Source organism: Leptonychotes weddellii, chromosome 13 (genome assembly GCF_054177405.1).
Source record: "Leptonychotes weddellii isolate Sample4059 chromosome 13, ASM5417740v2, whole genome shotgun sequence".
Classification (NCBI taxonomy): Eukaryota; Metazoa; Chordata; class Mammalia; order Carnivora; family Phocidae; genus Leptonychotes; species Leptonychotes weddellii.
In genome coordinates, this window is record NC_138381.1 from 33683893 (window position 1) to 33702293 (window position 18401).

At 39.2% G+C, this 18401-nt stretch overlaps 1 protein-coding gene across 4 annotated transcripts in view; it reads left to right on the forward strand.

Moving 5' to 3' along the window:
* RPRD1A (regulation of nuclear pre-mRNA domain containing 1A) overlaps positions 1–17001 on the forward strand; it is a 72322-nt gene extending 55321 nt beyond the window's left edge. Inside the window, exons 7-9 of one of the 4 annotated variants that reach the window (XR_004078373.2) lie at positions 13446–13643; positions 16165–16235; positions 16835–17001. Coding sequence is in view for 2 of the 4 variants with exons in the window: in XM_006741740.3 (XP_006741803.1) it covers positions 13446–13595 (150 nt within the window). In the remaining 2 variants the exon portion in view is untranslated. Of the gene's footprint in view, positions 1–13445 lie in introns of all 4 variants that reach the window. The other 3 variants (XR_004078372.2, XM_006741740.3, XM_006741739.3) reach the window with 3 other exon arrangements.
* The last annotated feature ends 1400 nt before the right edge of the window (positions 17002–18401 follow it).

An 18401-nucleotide genomic window follows, 5' to 3' on the forward strand; every position in this document is an offset into this window, starting at 1 on the left:
CTGGGCTATGCTCAGGTTTGCATCCTGCAAACGCTACACAGCTTGCTCAGTAGAATTGGGATTGGGCTTCCTGCTTGATGCATTCCTCCTGCTACAGCAGCTCTCAGAAAGTGGATAGGAGAAAGGGACTGTACTGTGGTAGGCCTGAGGCTTGCAGTTGTTGCCCAGTTTTTAATGACCACATGTGGATGCAGATGAAATTCTCCTAAGTCTTTCTTTCTTTTTTTTTTTTTAAAGTCATGTTTCTTTTTTTTTTTTAAAGATTTTATTTATTTATTTAACAGAGAGAGACATAGCGAGAGCAGGAACACAAGCAGGGGGAGTGGGAGAGGGAGAAGCAGGCTTCCCGCAGAGCGGGAAGCCCGATGTGGGACTCGATCCCAGGACCCTGGGATCATGACCTGAGCCGAAGGCAGACGCTTAACGCTAAGTCTTTCTTTTTTAAAAAGTCACTGTCAAGTATGACCCGAGAGTGGAATTATTAGTAGCATCTGCAAGAAAACAGCCATGTAAATATTTAAATTCAGAAATAGTTAAAACATGTATTTAAAGCAATTGGAATTTTAGAACAAAGGTATTTGGGTCAGCCTTAAAATGAGTAAGAACTCCAAAGTTTGGAACATTTGTTTTCTTTACTCTTCTTAGTGCGAGATGGTTCTTGGTACCATCCCAGAATGATAATCACAAATTATATAGCACTTCATAATTTGAAAACTTGTACATTAACTTATTTAATCCTCACATCCCTATAAAGTAGGTATCCCTATATTATAAAGAAAACACCTGAGGCTTAGATAATCTTAGGGAGTCCTTGCCTAAAATCACATAAGTAGTAAATTGAGGAGGCTTGCACCCAGATCTTCTGACTTCATGCCCTGAAGTATTGACTAGGGACTTGTTCATAGCCAGTGCTCTGCTGGACACAAAGTGTGTTTCACCCTAATTATGGATATGAAGACTAGGAAACAGTATAATAGTATTTAAGTTCAGAAATAACTAATAGTAGTGGCTCACAGGAAGTTAGTGTGAGGCTAAAGTAGAAAAAGTTTCTGTGGCAGTGTCTGGTCTTAAGGTAGGTTTTTTAAAATGGAGAGGATAGACAATATACACTCAGTTGTAAAGAAAGGGTTTAGTGACTGCCTTCGGCTCAGGTCATGATTCTGGAGTCCCTGGATCGAGTCCCGCATCGGGCTCCCTGCTCGGCGGGGAGTCTGCTTCTCCCTCTGACCCTCCCCCCTCTCATGTGCTCTCTCTCATTCTCTCTCTCTCAAATAAATAAATAAAATCTTTAAAAAAAAAAAAAAAAAGAAAGGGTTTTCCAAAGGTAGTTCGTATTTCAAGCTTGCCTCTAACCCACTTTCAGTGCGCAGAAGACATCACACCTAATTCATTAATGTTGAAGTACATGGTAATACAAAGTTTTCAGCCCTTGGGATGGAGACACAACGTGTGTATCTGTAAATGAAACCACATATAGTTTCAGCAAATAAAGGACAGATCTTGTTAAATGAGGGAAATAGCGAAGGAGATGTAAAGTGACTCGTGAACAGTTGATGGGAGTGAGGTAAAGCTTTGGTTCCAAGTGTTACTCCTGCCACCGTGCTGCCTGAGAACATTTATTCTAGTAGTTATTTTAGTGTGTGAGTGAGATTCCAAGTAGCACAACGAAGCTGTGATTATATGGATGTTTCTTAGAATGAAGCTCTTAAAAAGTGAGTTGATTTAGCAGCATAGTAACTTGTGAAGAAATAAAAGGTGGCAATTAGCTAATTGAAGTTTGGGAAATCGTGATTAAAAGTTGGGAGAGGTGGTTTGAGGAAGCCTGGGGTTCTGAAAAGCCTATCTCTTGTTGTAGAGTTTTGGGTATATAACACATACACTACTCAAAGTATAGTATGTACGTAATAGTTAACGGCCCTAGGGGGGCCCCTGGCTGGCTCAGTCAGTGGAGTGGGTGACTCTTGATCTTGGGGTCATGAATTCGAACCCCACATTGGGCGTAAAGACTACTTTAAAAAAATAGTTATGGATTTATGATGTGTCTCATTTAAAATATTGTAAATAGCTTTTGGCTAAACGGGTGGTGAAGATTGAAAAGAGAATTTGTAGAAGGAAAAGATGAAAAGTTGGTTCTCTAGTTAATTTAAATATCATTTGTTCCTAGTAGAAAAGCACTCGGGTAAATTTTTCATTTGATTTATATCCTCTTTTCAAAAATAATTTTTGGGGCACCTGGGTGGCTCATTCAGTTGAGCGGCTGACTCTTGATTTTGGCTCCGGTCATGATCTCAGGCTTGTGAGATCAGGCTGCATCAGGCCCGGCCCTTGTCAGCCTCTGTCACTCAGTGGGGAGTCTGCTTAAGGATTCTCTCTCCCTCTGCCCTTCCCCCCGCAAAATAAATTTTTTTTTTAAAGGTTGTAGCTAAGCCATTAATGAAGAAAAGATCTGTATTTTCTTATGAATGTTGCATTTCTTAAGAAATACAAGTGTGTGTGAAAGGGCTTTAGCTATTCAGATGACTAGAATTGTTTTCTATTATTTTTGGTGTTCTCATTGTTCATTAACTTTCTAGTATATCCTATATGTGTAGTATGTGAATAGTCAGTAGGATGTCAGAGCAGGATGTTGTTGGGTGATCAGGTAGTAGGGAAAGTTCAGTTGGAGTGCTTGGGATTTAAGCTGGCACTTGCAGGATGGATAGAAATTGGATGCAGATCCTGGGCAGGTAAAAGGGGTAATTTGGACAAAGGATTCTGAAGAGAAATTTGTATCATTTAAAAAAAAATTTTTTTTAGAAGTTTGTATCATTTTTGGCTGCACAAAAATTTTCTGTACAGAGCAGGTTTAATACTACAGAATTCCTCATTGTTAGTAAACTTAGTGTATTAATATGTTATTTGGAGTCTGAAATTGCAGATCATTCTACAATATTCTTAACAAATCTGCATCAGAATATGGATAATTTAATATAAATAGTATTCTACAAAACATCTTGAATAGTTTTTGATTGTATCATCTTTTTGAATGGTAATTGTTATAGCATTTGGCCAAGAATAACTAAGATCTATTAGTTTATTATTCATTAATTTTGACAAATGTTATTAAATAAAATATGTGACTGCCGTCAGGCATTTCTAACTTGAGCAATTTATGCTTAGTTTTCTAAATCTCAGTTTTCTCATCTGTAAAACAGGGATAGTGATACCTCTGTTGCAGGATTTTTGTGACGATTAAGATAAGAATGTATGCAAAGTGGCTTCAATAATCTGGGAAAATGTTTAATTTTTCCATTAGATTTTTTTTTAAATAAACTTTTTATTTTAGGCAATTTTAAGTTTACAGAAAATCTATGAAGATAGTACATAGAGTTCCCATTATACCTCATATCCAGTTTCCCCTGTTAATATTTTATGTTAGTATGGTATGTGTGTCACAATTAGTAAGCCAATTTTTATTAACTAAATTCCATACTTTATTCAGATCTTTAAAAGTTTTACCTAATGTCCTTTTTCTGTTCTAGGATCCCATCTGGGTTATCACATTACATTTATTTGTCATGTCTCCTTAGACTCTTGGCTGTGACACTTTTTTCGACTTTCCTTATGTTTGATGATCTTGATGGTTTTGGGGAATATTGCTCAGTTCGTGACATGTCCCTCAGTTGGGATTTGTCTGATGTTTTTCTCAAGATTAGGATGGAAGGGAGGAAGACAGGAAGACGCAGAGGTCAAGTGCCATTTTCATCACATTTTGTCAAGGTACTTACTATCAAATGACCTATCAGTGTTGATGTGCCCTTGATCGTCTTGCTGAGGCATTGTTTGTCAGGCTTCTCCACTGTAAAGTTAGTTGATTTTTTTCCCCTTTTCATACTCTACTCTTTGGAAATAAGTCACCATGTGCAGCCCACACTTAAGAAGTGGGAATCCGTTAAACTTGGGGCACCTGGGTGGCTCAGTTGGTTAAGCGACTGCCTTCGGCTCAGGTCATGATCCTGGAGTCCCTGGATCGAGTCCCGCATCGGGCTCCCAGCTCAGCAGGGAGTCTGCTTCTCCCTCTGACCCTCCTCCCTCTCATGCTCTCTGTCTCTCATTCTCTCTCTCTCAAATAAATAAATAAAATCTTTAAAAAAAAAAAAAAAGAAGTGGGAATCCGTTAAACTTTTCAAATATGAAATGCTTTAAGTGGACCTTTTTGAAATCTCAAATTATACCGATTTGTATTGAATTCTCTCATAACTTGGAGAGCAGATATTGAGTTGGTTAAGGATGATTACTGAGTTCTTCAGATAATGGATGTGAATGGTATATTGTTCTTCTGAGGGTTGGATAGTCATAGTACCAAAGCAATCTGTTGGGAAAATTAGTATTTTCCTAAGAAAAAAAGTTCAAACCTTTCCACGTATAGGCCTTCCTGATTAGCTTTCACTGTTTTTTATAGTCCTTTTTAATACTGGGAACATTTCTGCCTTCTGTCATTAGCCTACTTCTCTTTCTTGTATGTCTCTTTCCCAACCAGGAATGGGAGGGGACTTGCCATATTTTGGTGTACATTAGAATCATAAGGATGTGGGCGCCTGGGTGGCTCAAATGGTTAAGCGTCTGCCTTCGGCTCAGGTCATGATCCCAGGGTCCTGGGATCGAGTCCCGCATCGGGCTCTCTGCTCCTTGGGAGCCTGCTTCTCCCTCTGCCTCTCTCTCTCTCTGTCTCTCATGAATAAATAAATAAAAATCTAAAAAAAAAAATCATAAGGATGTGGTGTGGTATGATGGATAATTCAGTAAATCAGGTTCAGTATACATTTATTTTTTTCTGAAACCACGAAGAGCAAAGTTTGACAATATCTTGGCTAATGGTAGATATATAGAAGATAGAGTGGGGGAAGGGTGAAGCAAAATGGCTTAAGATGGCTCAGAAGCATTTCTGTATATGCACTCAAACAGGCCTAATGGGCTCCTGCACATTTCATGGTTTATAGATAGATTTTTATTTGCTGCCTCTGAAGCCCAAATCTTACTTCCAGCTCAGAATGCTAGAACCACATTTCCAAGTGCCTTCTACTAGAAGTCCCAAGGATAACACACTTGACATGCTGAAAATTGAACTGTTTACTTCCCCAAAGGAGTTTCTACCCATCTTTGCTACCTCAGATAATAGCACCTCCATCCAACCACTCATCAAGCCTAAAACCTCATCATTCTTCACATCAGAACTACAACCAGTCCTGCTGATTTTTCTTAATACAGATTCTTTTTGTCTTTTGAGTTAAGGTATTGCGTGCATACAGTGTAGTTTGTAAAGTGCGTTGCTGCTTGACGTACAGTGTAATTTGTGAAGTGCCCTACTCTGTCTTTCTTAGACATTTGCAGTAAACTCCTAATTGGCTTTCTTCCTCAGGTTCATCCTCTTAAATGTGACTGTATTTGGTAATGGAATTAATTTCTTCACTTTGCACCATGCTCTGTGGTGGTAGTGAATTGGCTTGCTCATATCATGCTCTTTATCCTCCCTGCCCTGTTATCTTGCTGTTCCCATGTCCTATTATGTTCTACTCACCTCTCCTCAGTTCTGAAACCCTTCCCTGAACTGTGCAGTGTGGCAAAGTCCTCCATCCTCCAGTTCTGGTATGTCACAGAAAGTGGTTTTTGCCTCTAGTGGAATACATCATACTTTATTGTAATTACTCATTTGTTTGCATGCCGATTAAATTGTGTATTCTTCTAGGTAAGGATTATGATTCATCTTTGTGTTCCCAGCACAGTGACTGGTACCTTCTATAGTAGATACTCAAGAAACATTTAACTGAAGTATGGAGTAGATCAGTTGAGACCTTCGAATTCAATATCAAATAGCAGAATGATGCATTATTTGAAAAATGAAAATGAAAATAATATGCAGTAAGAGCTAGAATCTCAAGTCGGAAGACTGTCAAACTGACATCTAAAATGTTGGTATGTAAATTAGTCGGTGTTATAAGTTACAGGCGATGTATAGAAAGTAGTTATTATAAGCAGGGTCTGTTTATTTTCTATGGCATTGCTTTTGTTTGACCCTTTTGACCATCACTCATGTTCATCACTGGTTTTTATATAATATTTGCATGAACAGAGTGGTCTTTCCAAGAAATCAGGTTGGAATTTGGTGGAGATATTTATATTATATGAGCTTGGCATTTACTGCACCTGGAATAACAGGCTCACCCTTATCCTTGAATGTTTTTCTAAGTGAATTTCTTAGTAAAGTAGCAGAACTTGGAATCCATTTCCCATTAAAAACAATATTATTTGGGGGTGCCTTGGTGGCTCAGTCGTTAAGCGTCCGACCCTTGATTTCAGCTCAAGTCATGATCTCAGGGTCATGAGATCAAGCCCCACATCGGGCTCCAAGTTCAGCACAGAGTTGGCTTGTCCCTCTCCTTCTGCTTCTCCCCATTAGCGTGATCTCTCTTTCTCTCTCTAATAAGTAAAATCTTCTTAAAAAAAGAAACAGTACTGTGTGTGGCACTGAGGTTCTCAGACTCACAAAGCCTTTTTTTCCCTTCCATTAATATTTTTATTGAGATGTAATTCACATACCATGTAACAGTGTACAGGTTTGTTTTTTTTTAAGATTTTATTTTTAAGTAATCTCTACACCCAACAGGGAGCTCCAACTTAAAACCCCCAAATCAAGAGTCAGATGCTCTACTGACTGAGTCTACCAGGCACTCCTACAGTGTACAGTTTTTAAATATATTTACAGGATTTTGCAGCCATCACTACAATCTACAATTTTAGATCATTTTTATCCACTGTAAAGGAAAGCTCTTAACCATTTCCACTTCATCCCACCCCAAGCCGTAAGCTTGGCTCTATATTTGGCTTTTCTGCAGATTTCATATAAATGGAACCATACAGTATATAGTCTATTTAGCTAGCTTCTTTAACTTAGCATGTTTTCAAGGATCTTTCATGTTGTAGCATATATCAATACTTTGTTTATTTTTATGGCCAAATAATATTACATGGTAGAAATATATCATGTTTTGTGTCTCTATTCACCAACTGAAGGATATTTGAGGTTTTTTCCTACTTTTTGGCTATTATGAATTATTATGAACATTCATGTTAAAATTTTTGTGTGGCCATACATTTTCATTTCTCTTGTATATTCCAAGGAGCAGAATTGCTGGGTTATATGGTAACTCTGTATGTTTTTTTAGGAATTGCCAGACCACTTTACATTTTCACCAGCAGTGTGTGAGGGTTCCGTATTCTCCACATGCTTGTCAGCACCTGTTATAGTCTTGTCTTTTTGTTTGTTTGTTTGTTTATTTGAGAGAAAGAGAATGAGCACATGTGCATGAGTGGAGGTGGGGGAGGAGCAGAGGGAGAGAGGAAAAGAATCTCCAGCAGACCCCACACTTAGTGTGGAGCCCGATGTGCGGGCTTGATCTCAGAACCCTGAGATCATGACCTGAGCCAAAATCGAGTCGGATGCTTAACCAACTGAGCCACCCAGGCGCCCCTTGTCTGTCTTTTTTATTATAGCCATAATTGTAGGTGTGAAGTGGTATCTTTGTGGTTTTGATTTGCGTCAAGTTTTTCATACTGGCAGAATAAACAATACTATACATTTGCAGTAAAAGCAGTATATATCAGCTCAATATTTATTGCTAAGGGAAGGGGCTTAATTTCTTAATGGTTTTGCTCTGGGGGAATTTTTTATCTTAAATTTTAAAATTCAAGTTCTCTTTGGAGCTAGAACAGAATTAAATTCATTTAGGGAAAAAAGTTAAGTTGAAACACAAAATAAATTTTTTGAAAGCTATTTTTGCAAAATGCAGGTTTAGTTAGTAAAGAATGAGAAGATTATGAAAGGGATTTAAAAAACCGGTATTGGGCGCCTGGGTGGCTCAGTTGGTTAAGTGACTGCCTTTGGCTCAGGTCATGATCCTGGAGTCCCTGGATTGAGTCCCACATCGGGCTCCCTGCTCGGCAGGGAGTCTGCTTCTCCCTCTGACCCTCCCCCCTCTCATGTGCTCTCTCTCATTCTCTCTCTCTCAAATAAATAAATAAAATCTTTAAAAAATAAAAAAAATTTAAAAAATTAAAAAAAAAAAAAAACCGGTATTGGCTTTACCTATTGACTGACTTATCAGGTTGAATTTCCCGATACAGTACATGTGTGCCACTGGACCCACAATTTTTGTTTTCTCTTTCATGCTTAGGGTTTTTTGGGGGGTGGGGGTGCAGTCAGTGTTGGTTTACTAATAGAATAAGGAGAGATTTGTTTTTCCCAGCTTTACTGAAGTAAAATGGACAGCTAAAATTGTATATATTTAAACTGTACAGTGTGATGATTTGACACATGTCTATTTTGTTGAAATGATCACCACAATCAGGGTAATTAATACATCCATCACGTCACATAGTTGTGTGTGTGTGGCGAGAACACTTAGGTCTCCTCTCAGCAAATGTTAAGTACACAACACAGTATTATTAAATATAGTCAACATGCTGTACATTAGCTCTCCAGAGCTTATTCATCTTACAACTGAAGGCTGGTACCCTTTGACCAGCATCTCTCCATCCCCCCCTCCCATCCCAGCTTTTGGCAACCACCATTCTACTGTTTCTATTAAGTTCATCTTTTTTTTTTTTTTTAAGATTCCACATATAAGTGAGATTATACAATGTTCGTCTTTAACTGATTTCACTTAGCATAATGTCCTCTAGGTTTATCCACTTGCAAATGCCAGAATTATCTTTTTTCTTACAGCTGAATAATATTCCATTGTATATATGTATGTACCACATCATCTTTATCCTTTCATCTGTTGACAGAGGCGTAGTTGTTTCCATATCTTGGCTGCAGTGAACATGGAGTGCAGATATCTCTTTGAGATAACTGATTTTCTTTCTGAGGTCAGTGTTAGATATCTGTTCTGACACCAGGAAGTCACCTTCAGCTGTCTTTTACCCTATTTCTTTCCTGCAAATTAGTTGGCCTACAGTTTAGCTCCTATTATGAATCTTCTAATTGCTTTTCACCATAGCCTCCACTGCTCTTGACAGTACCCTTAGGCTTGAACTTCTCCTTGCTTTGTTGTTGTAACTAAAATGTGAAGAGATTAGGTTTTGTCTGTTTTATGGCCTGCTTCTTCTGTCAGGCAAAAATCTTTTGTGTTGGGGGTCTGTAACTAGGAGCAGGGACAATGGTAAACTTCTGTTTGAGTGTTACCTCTGCTATAGATGCTGAGCTCTTAGTAGGAGTGAGGAGGCAGCAGTCTGTGTTCGTCTCATCTTTCCCTTTCTGATTAGACCATCACCTCCTGAGTCGTGCACAAGGCTTGTCAGGTCCCAGTATTCTTGGCTTGCCACATGCAAGGTAGAGCCTCTGTTTCACCAGTGGGGGCTGAGTGAAGGGCCTCTGTGAGGCAGCCTTAGCAACAGGTAGCCAGGGATAGGATGACAAATGCTGATGCCTTGCCCTTCTCAGGAAGAAAGCCCTCTGACTGGGAGCTGCCAGAGAGTGATCCTTGTGTTCTTGCAGTGGTCTGAGGGGAGTCTGCCTTGCTGAGCCGGGGCGGGGCGGGGGGGGCCGGGGGTGACATCTTGGTTTAGATACCACAGACGCTTGCCCTTCTTAATGGATTTTTCTGGAATAGCTGTTTCTTCATACGTTCTTTGCCTTTAGGATCGTTTCCAGAAGCTTTAAATGGCTAGTATGGTTTTTAAAAATAGTTTTCACCAGGAAGTGGGTCAGTTGAACTCCTCACACTGTCATGCTGGAAGTGAGTCTCTAGGTCACTGGTTCTGAAGGAACATTTTGAATCTTTAATCCCCTCTTAACTATCCCCCTACATTGCTCCATCTTATTCTCCTTTTGCCCAACTTTATTTTCTTCACTGTATTTATATCTGAAATAATATTTATATGTTTTTTATGTCTCCCTCCTCCTGAAATGTTAGCTTTGTGGAGGCAGGAGACCTCATCTGTTTTTGTTTTTTTTTTTCAGTGCTGTTTCTCCATTACTTAATAAATATATACATGGCATATGCCAGGGACTGCTGCAATAGCATTTCTCTGAAACTGCTGTGAGCCTTCAAGGTGCTGTGATGGTTTTGATTTGAGAGAAGTACTGTCGTTACTGTACATCAGAATCAAAGTAGTAATACAGCCTCTTATAAGCATTGTTGCCATAAGAAACCAACCTGAGGAATCTTGGAGCCTCTTTCTAGACCACCTAGTCAAGTAATTTAAGACTTTCAGGCTATGGCCTGGTTCACGTTATCAGGCAGTTATCAGGTTTCATCCAGTTTCTTCTTCAGGCTCACATCAGACAGGTTGCCACAGCTCCTTAAATCTTCTGGGTAGGAGATCCTGCCTGTGGCAGTAAGCAGAAAGCTTTTGACTACTGCATACTTTTGTTTCTATTTGGGAAAGTATGACTTCACATGCTTATGAAAGATACTAACTCTTCTCATGGGATTATTGAGAGGATTAAATGAGTTCATATTTTAATGCCTGGCATATAATGGACATTCAGTAAATGGCAGCTTTTGTTTATATTTGGCAATTTTTGTTTGCAGTAGATACCAATTGGCTGAAGGCTTTTAGCTGCCAATATCATTTGAATCAAATCTTGATTGAAGAACAATTATCTGGATGCTAGAAACTAGAAATTAGGGTGAGCCGTAATGACCACTAAAGGCACATATGACATTTCTCAAAACATTCTCTAGCAGAGAATAATTGTTTTTGAACATGTTTGAACAGCATCTGAATATATCATGTTGACCCCAGAGTGTTTTATGTATTATTTATTCAAGAATGATTCAGCTAAGAACAGTGGGACAGATGGAGATAAGTGTTTGCCCCCATACCAGTGTGTTTTAAGGAAGAAACGTGCTAAATGTGGACATGAGTAATGAAATCCTACTGAGAAGTATACATCTAGAATGTGAAATATTCTGGTGTTAATCTTTTGTATGCCACTCAGAGCTATATTATACTGAAACTTACTTGGTGTTCCAGTGTGTATCACTGGTGAAGGAGATAGGGGAAGGGGAAAATCATGCCTTGAGATTCTAGATTTCTATTAAACTCTCTTTTACTCCATGTTGATGTTCATGATAACTTAGAGATGCAGGGACATGTAGACATGGCAAGAATTAACACCTGTCTTATGTGCCTGAAGCTGTCCTTGAACTTTTCCAGCCTCGCCTGCTTTGCCTGCTACTGTGCCCAGTTCCCCATGCTTCAGAATTCTCCTCTCCCCCATTCCCTTAGAGCAGTTGAGTTTTAGTAATTCTTACAAATTCCTTTCCCCACATGTGGTTATTCTTTTTTTTTTTTTAAAGATTTTATTTATTTATTTGAGAGAGAATGAGAGACAGAGAGCATGAGAGGGAGGAGGGTCAGAGGGAGAAGCAGACTCCCCGCCGAGCAGGGAGCCTGATGCGGGACTTGATCCCGGGACTCCAGGATCATGACCTGAGCCGAAGGCAGTCGCTTAACCAACTGAGCCACCCAGGCGCCCACATGTGGTTATTCTTTTTTTTTTTTTTTTTTTAAGATTTTATTTATTTATTTGACAGAGAGAGGCACAGCGAGAGAGGGAACACAAGCAGGGGGAGTGAGAGAGGGAGAAGCAGGCCTCCCGCCGAGCAGGGAGCCCGATGTGGGGCTCGATCCCAGGACCCTGGGATCATGACCTGAGCCGAAGGCAGACGCCCAACGACTGAGCCACCCAGGTGCCCCCACATGTGGTTATTCTTTAAAGGAGGAGGCTCAATCATGCAAAGAAACCTCACAAGTTGATTTCATTTAGGCAGAAAAACTAAAGAAGTGGCTCACAACTCTGTATTAGCATTCTTTTGGGAACTTCTACAAAATCCATGAACTCTGGACCCACTTCCAGAGATTATTCTTATTTAATTGATACGTAGTAGGACTGAAGTTCTCTTGAAAAAATCTGTTTATTCAAAAATTTCTTAGCTGATTCTGATGTACAGAGTTGAGAAACACTAAAGAAGAAGGACTTTTTGTGGATAGGCCTTCTACCCAAAATGAAAGCTTATCAGTCAACTTTTCTGTCTTGTTTGTGAGATCAGCCTTGGTTATTGGTTAGAGGGAGGGAGAAAGTTTCTAGTCTTTTCTAGAAGAAAGAATACCCATTTTCTAGATTCCCCCTTTCACATCCCACCTCCACTAGGTGATGGAGCATAGAAGGATCCTCTCTCTCCATGTGGAAATCTGGCTACTGCAGTTAAAAGGAGATATTCCCAGTGTAGAGAATGGACTGTTTCCCTCTAAGCCAAATATGATCTTGATTGGTTTCCAGTCTCTGGGTCTTTGGGCCACTGTTGGCAGGGTTTCCTAACCTTTTTGGGGCCGTTGGAACCCTTTAGTGGTCTGGTGAAGCTTTGGACCCCTCTCAAGTTCAGTATTTTAATGTAGAAAGTAAAATGCATAGCATTACAAAGGAAACAAATTATATATAAAATACAGTTGTTGACATAATAAAATTTGTATAATATATGCTTCTTTACTGACACATTATATAACATTTAGTTGGTCTAATAACTACCATAATTTCAAAGTCATGATAAATGCAAACAGTATTGGGATGCCTGGGTGACTCAGTCAGTTAAGCATCTGCCTTTGGCTCAGGTCATGATCCCAGAGTCCTGGCATCAAGTCCCGCATCAGGCTCCCTGCTCAGCAGGGAGTCTGCTTCTCCCTCTGCCTGCCCCTCCCCCAGCTTGTTCTCTCTGTCTCTCTCTTTCTCTCTGGCAAATAAATAAATAAACAAACAATATTTCAAGATAGCTTTAAAAAACTGTATTGTAATATTGTAGCAACTTGTTTCTATTGGAGACGGACTCAAAGGTACTGGTAATACTCCTGTGGTTTGTTGCCAACATTCACAATTGAAAAGAATGCTAATGTTCAGTTTAGGTTTGTGAAAACAGATACGTAATTTTTCTTATCCAAGCTCAAGGATGCCTGAAAATCTTATATGTTGAGGTTAAGTATATTAATCTGTTAGTCTTCTTTTCACAGATGTGTCACAACAGTGCCACAACACAGATGTGGGTGGCTTAGTCAGTTAAGCATCGGACTCTTGATTCCAGCTCAGGTGATGATCTCAGGGTTGTGAGATCGAGCCCCGCCCAGCATGGAGCCTGCTTAAGATTCTCTCTCTCCCTCTGCCCCTCCCCCCCTCCTGCTTGTGCTCGCACTCTTTCAAAAAAAGAAAGATTGTGGTTTTTCATAATAGTAGAGTTTACCTAGCAGTATATTTCCAAAGTCCCTCCTTTGATCCTAATGCTAACATTGTAATCATCCTTTTTTATTTAGGATTAACTGAGTGTAATACCAGATTTTATGCAGAGTATTAGCTAGATAGTTCTTCTCTCAACTCCAAGAATGCTAATGAAAGTGGTTTGATGTTACAGGAATACAAGCGCAAGTTAGCCAGAGTTTCCCTGGTGCGCAAAGAACTCAGGTCCCGGATCCAGAGCCTGCCAGACTTATCCCGATTGCCCAATGTCACTGGAAGCCACATGCACCTGCCCTTTGCGGGGGACATCTACAGTGAAGATTGATGACCAGTCTCTTTCCAGGGCCCAGGACTTTGCAAGAAATGGAGACAGGTTAGGTGGACAGTCCTGTAGCGTTATTTTTGTATATGGTTGAGAGAATGACTAACAAAAGAAGTGACAAGTAATTTATAGAATTGTTTAAAATGTTGGTTTGTTTACTATTTTATTGGTAAGTTAACATGACTTAGTTTAAACAAAGTGATGATCTCTGTGTATTAATAAGCTCACAAATAGTGATTATTTTCAAAAGATCTTTTTGTAAATTTTTTTGATCCAGGGCCTTGTGAGAAATTCCATGTTTCTATTTCTTCGTGTATTTTCAAATATTTTTCTTTATTTTCTTCAGTATCTAATCACTGTAAAGTATGTAATTCCTAAAGGGTGAGAACTAATCAAGAGTTGGTAGAGACTTTATTATGGTATAGTTAGGACTTGATTGTAGAAGTGACTAAATGTTCCAACTTAAGCTTCACCCTTCTCCCTGACCAAAATATCAGTTCTGTGCCTCTTTAATGCCTTTGATTCCTTATTCCCTAGAGGTCAGTAATTTAACACTAAAGGGTCAGATTAAAGCTTAGAGAACTTTTCCACAATAGTACTGTAGGGGTTCCATTCCAGCTGCCAGTGTAGAATAAAAGGAGTGTTAAATAGGGACCCCCTTGATCAAACTGTTTAGAATTATTTGAGTAGGTTAATATGAAAATGCTTTGGAAATGTTGTAAAATGTGACCTTCTACCAAGAGGACAACTTTGATTCTGAAACTGATTGCTATTTTCAAATCAGTCTCTTTTTAACATAATCGATCCCTTTAACATAAAGCCATCTAGGGGATTAAAAGAAACATAAAATAATGGTACTTTTATTATTCGCTTAGCCATTTAACTTCAAAAACAATAGTATTTTTAGCTCTAAAATCTCAACACAATATTCCTTGAATTTCGGTAAAGTAACCTGGAACATTTTTAATGTTTCCTTAAGGTTTTTGAATGACTGTATATTTGGAAATTAAGCAGTGCTACACTACAGGGTAGATCTGGCAAATGCTATATTTGTATATTTAGAATTACCAAAACAAATGTACTTTTACCTTTTATTTCTAACCCTGTGTGTTAGAGCAGTTGCATGCTCTTCTGCTTTCTTTTTAAATCACATTGTTAAGCTGTGGATTTGTACTCAATAATGACTTAGGATAAACATTATTTTCATTCATCACATATTAGACATTTTTCTTTCCTTGTAAGCAGATTCAAACTAGATAGTCAATAAAACATCTTTAAATCCCACAAGCCAATTATGTCTCACTAGTCTGAATGGCTTCACTCTTTTGTTCTCAATATTAGAAATTATAGTTAAAATGAATTTATATGTGAAGGAGAAGGCAAGTATTTATTTTCAGTACCCAATAGTTCAGGAAACAGTGCTTTTAACAGTTTGACCTCTCTCCAAAACATAGACACATATTAGTAGTCCCCATCCATCTATGGCTTATATTCCAAAGTCTTTTAGTCAACTTTTGGGCCTCTGGGCACATTTTCTCACAGAAACAGTAGTAGTTAGGTTCCCTGTAAACACTAGCACAGAAAGCTCACCTGGGAACCTAATCCACTTAACCATGAATGTACTTATTAACTTGTAATGTGGTTGACAAATTACTAATAGACCCTGACCAGCATTTGTAACATCAGTCTAACTAAGGAAATGGTGTGCAGCAGCCACACTCACACACTGGGGTGTCTGTCTGTCTTGTGTACCTCTGTCCCTAGGTGTAGGATATGTAAGAAGAAGACTCAGCATGGGGGGTGGTGGGGTAACCAATGCACAATTACAAAAACCTAGTTATACCTGTTATAAAAGTATACCATGTTAAGTTAGTTTTTCTTGTTAAAGTGAAAGCAAAAACTTGTATATTAATTTATTTTCAATGTCTTGATCTTATTTATGACCTGCTAAAGTGGTGATTTACCCATTCAAAATATATTTTTTCCATTTAAAACTAATTTATAAACTATGTACTCCTGGGAAGATTTGAATTATTAGAAGTTTGTTGAAATATTTTCACCACTTAAGACAGACTTCTGACTTAGATACCGATTTTAATGCCAGTATCTGTTCTAAATATTTATGATAAAAATGCATTATTTTTTTAAAGAGCTTGATGGGATTTGTGATAAGTGATAGTACTCAACCTGAATCCTACCCCCCCTTTGACCAATCCTTCACAAACCTTTAGCTGTTGGTTAATTCACTAACTGTAAACACAAATAATATGGTCTGGTTTAGAAGTTATCTTTTCAGCCTTATGATAGTTAACATGGTAAGCCTTAGCAGCGAACAGTCTTCCTTTCTAAAAGGTAGACTTAGATTTTCTCAAGAAATGGGGTAAGATGGGGTACTATAATACCAAATTCTAAATCATGAGCATTTTCTCCACTGTGTTGTATGTACATGAGGCAAATCATGCATCTTTGAGTGCAGTTTGGCCTGGCCCCTCAAGAGAAAAGCATGTCACCACACTTGCAGTAGGGGTACTGTGGTTTGAATGGATACCATCACTCTTTTCTCCACAAACAGTGCAGAGAGCTGTCTGGAGTGGCAATTTGAACAGATTCCCTGGCGTTCCCTCTGCTCCTTCCATCACTACAGTAAGTAAAAGAACCACCTGGGGGAACCCGGGAGTCTGAGAAAATCAGCTATGCTCAATAGCCAAGCTCCCCCTCTAGGAAAACCAGTCCAGATGCAGCTATTTTAGGGGGTATAGCTCAGCGGTAGAGCATTTGACTGCAGATGCAGCTATTTTGGTACCTCTTCTCACATGCACTCTGAATCAGGGTTTTTCTGTAAGAATTCCTTCAGAATCAGCAAAAGCTGGGATGACCTGGTTATCTTGATTTGCAAAATTAAAAGAACAAAACTAGGTAGTCAGCTGTCACTGTAGATGAGCAGATAGTCTATTACAGTATAGTTATTGAACTGGCTCTGAGAAATCTTTAGAAAGAAAAAACTCAAAAGTCCAAATTAATTGGGAAAGTTAGAATGCCCTTTCTGAATTTTCCATTCTAAAAATTTGTATTATATGAAATAACATAAAGCTACAAAACTGCTTTGTATTCTATTAAGAAATAGCTCCTAAAGAGTAGTCTTGTTTCATAGTTGTTGCACTATATCAAAGCTTTTTAAAGTGTAAACCCAGTTCTTCTCTGTGTAGAAAGGGAGCATTGTGTTACTGAATTTCTTTATACAGAGCATTTGTTGCCGTCTGTAATTCCAGCCATCCGCACACGAGTCTGTTCTGAGGTGGCAATAGCACATGGGAAGATGAAGTTTCCCTGTTTATTTACCCCCTTTTCTTTGGCTGTATCTGATGACAATATAAGATGTTCTTAATAAAGTTTTATGTTGTTTTTGAAATGTGTAGATGATTTCTGTGAATCTGATTAATTAGATGTGGGATGGGAGGGGAGAGATTAATGGACTGAGAAGGAAGCAGAGTACTGGAAGTATTCATTGACTTTATGGTGGAGAAACTGTTGAAGGAGATTCCTTTGGCTTGGCCAGTGGTTCCCAAACTTGAGCGAACATCAGAATCACCTGGAGGGCGATTAAACTACTTCTGGGGGAAGGCCTGATAGTTTCGATTTTTAACAATTTGATGCTGATGCCCCTGAGTTGAGGGACCACATTTTTGACAACCACGACTCTAGACCAACGTTAAAGTCCATGACGTGCTTCACAATTTGTAATTCCAGGTAATGAGATAATAAAGTATGGGTTTTAAGCTCATTCTTCAGCAACTTCCTTGTGGGGAGAGAACAAGATCCCCTCTTCTTTTGTGACCTACCGCACAGCAATGCCAAAGTGCTTTTGAGTGAACAGGTACAGTTGGTACCTTGCACTTCTGGAGCACAGACCCTCACCGCATCTTGAATCTAAAGCAGAACTGGGAGTACTAAAAATCTGTGAGAATCTCTAAGGCAGTGTTTGCCAAACTTCTTTGATAAGACTCACTTGGGACATTTTCAGAAAGGGCACCTACCTACTGAATCAGAATTTTGTGTGATTCTTATCGTCTAGAAAGTTGAGGAAATGTCTTCCTCTGACCACTACTCCTGGTTCTCCGTTCCTCGAAGTCCTCTGGTCACTTTATCTGAATCCAGGTGCTCCCCACTCCCACCCCAGTTTTCCCCCTTTGCAGTAGCCGGTTTTATACAGTGGAGCCTATAACCAAAGATGCTCTTTAAGAAGATTTGGGATCCAGGGGCGCCTGGGTGGCTCAGTTGGTTAAGCGACTGCCTTCGGCTCAGGTCATGATCTTGGAGTCCCGGGATCGAGTTCCCGCATCGGGCTCCCTGCTCAGCGGGGAGTCTGCTTCTCCCTCTGACCCTCCTCTCTCTCATGCCCTCTGTCTCATTCTCTCTCAAATAAATAAAAATAAAATCTTTAAAAAAAAAAAAAAAGAAGATTTGGGATCCAGAAGCCTGCATCTTAAGCAAGGTACCCAGATGATTTTGATGCGCTTTGAGAAAGACTGCACTTTGAGAAATAGTGCCCTACAAAGCAGATTATAGTCTATACTAAACAATAGTGGTAGTTCACACGTATGTGGTACTTAACTGTGCATTGGGAACTGTCCTAAGCACTTCATATATCCTTTGCAATGGATACTCTGATTATCCACTTCTACATACTATGAAACTAAGACACAGTGTAAATTCTTTGTGACCCTGAACAGGTCAAATGGTGAAGCTGGGATTCAGACCCAGCTGCAAGTTTGGCCCTGAGCCTGTGCTTCTTTTTTTTTTTTTAAAGAT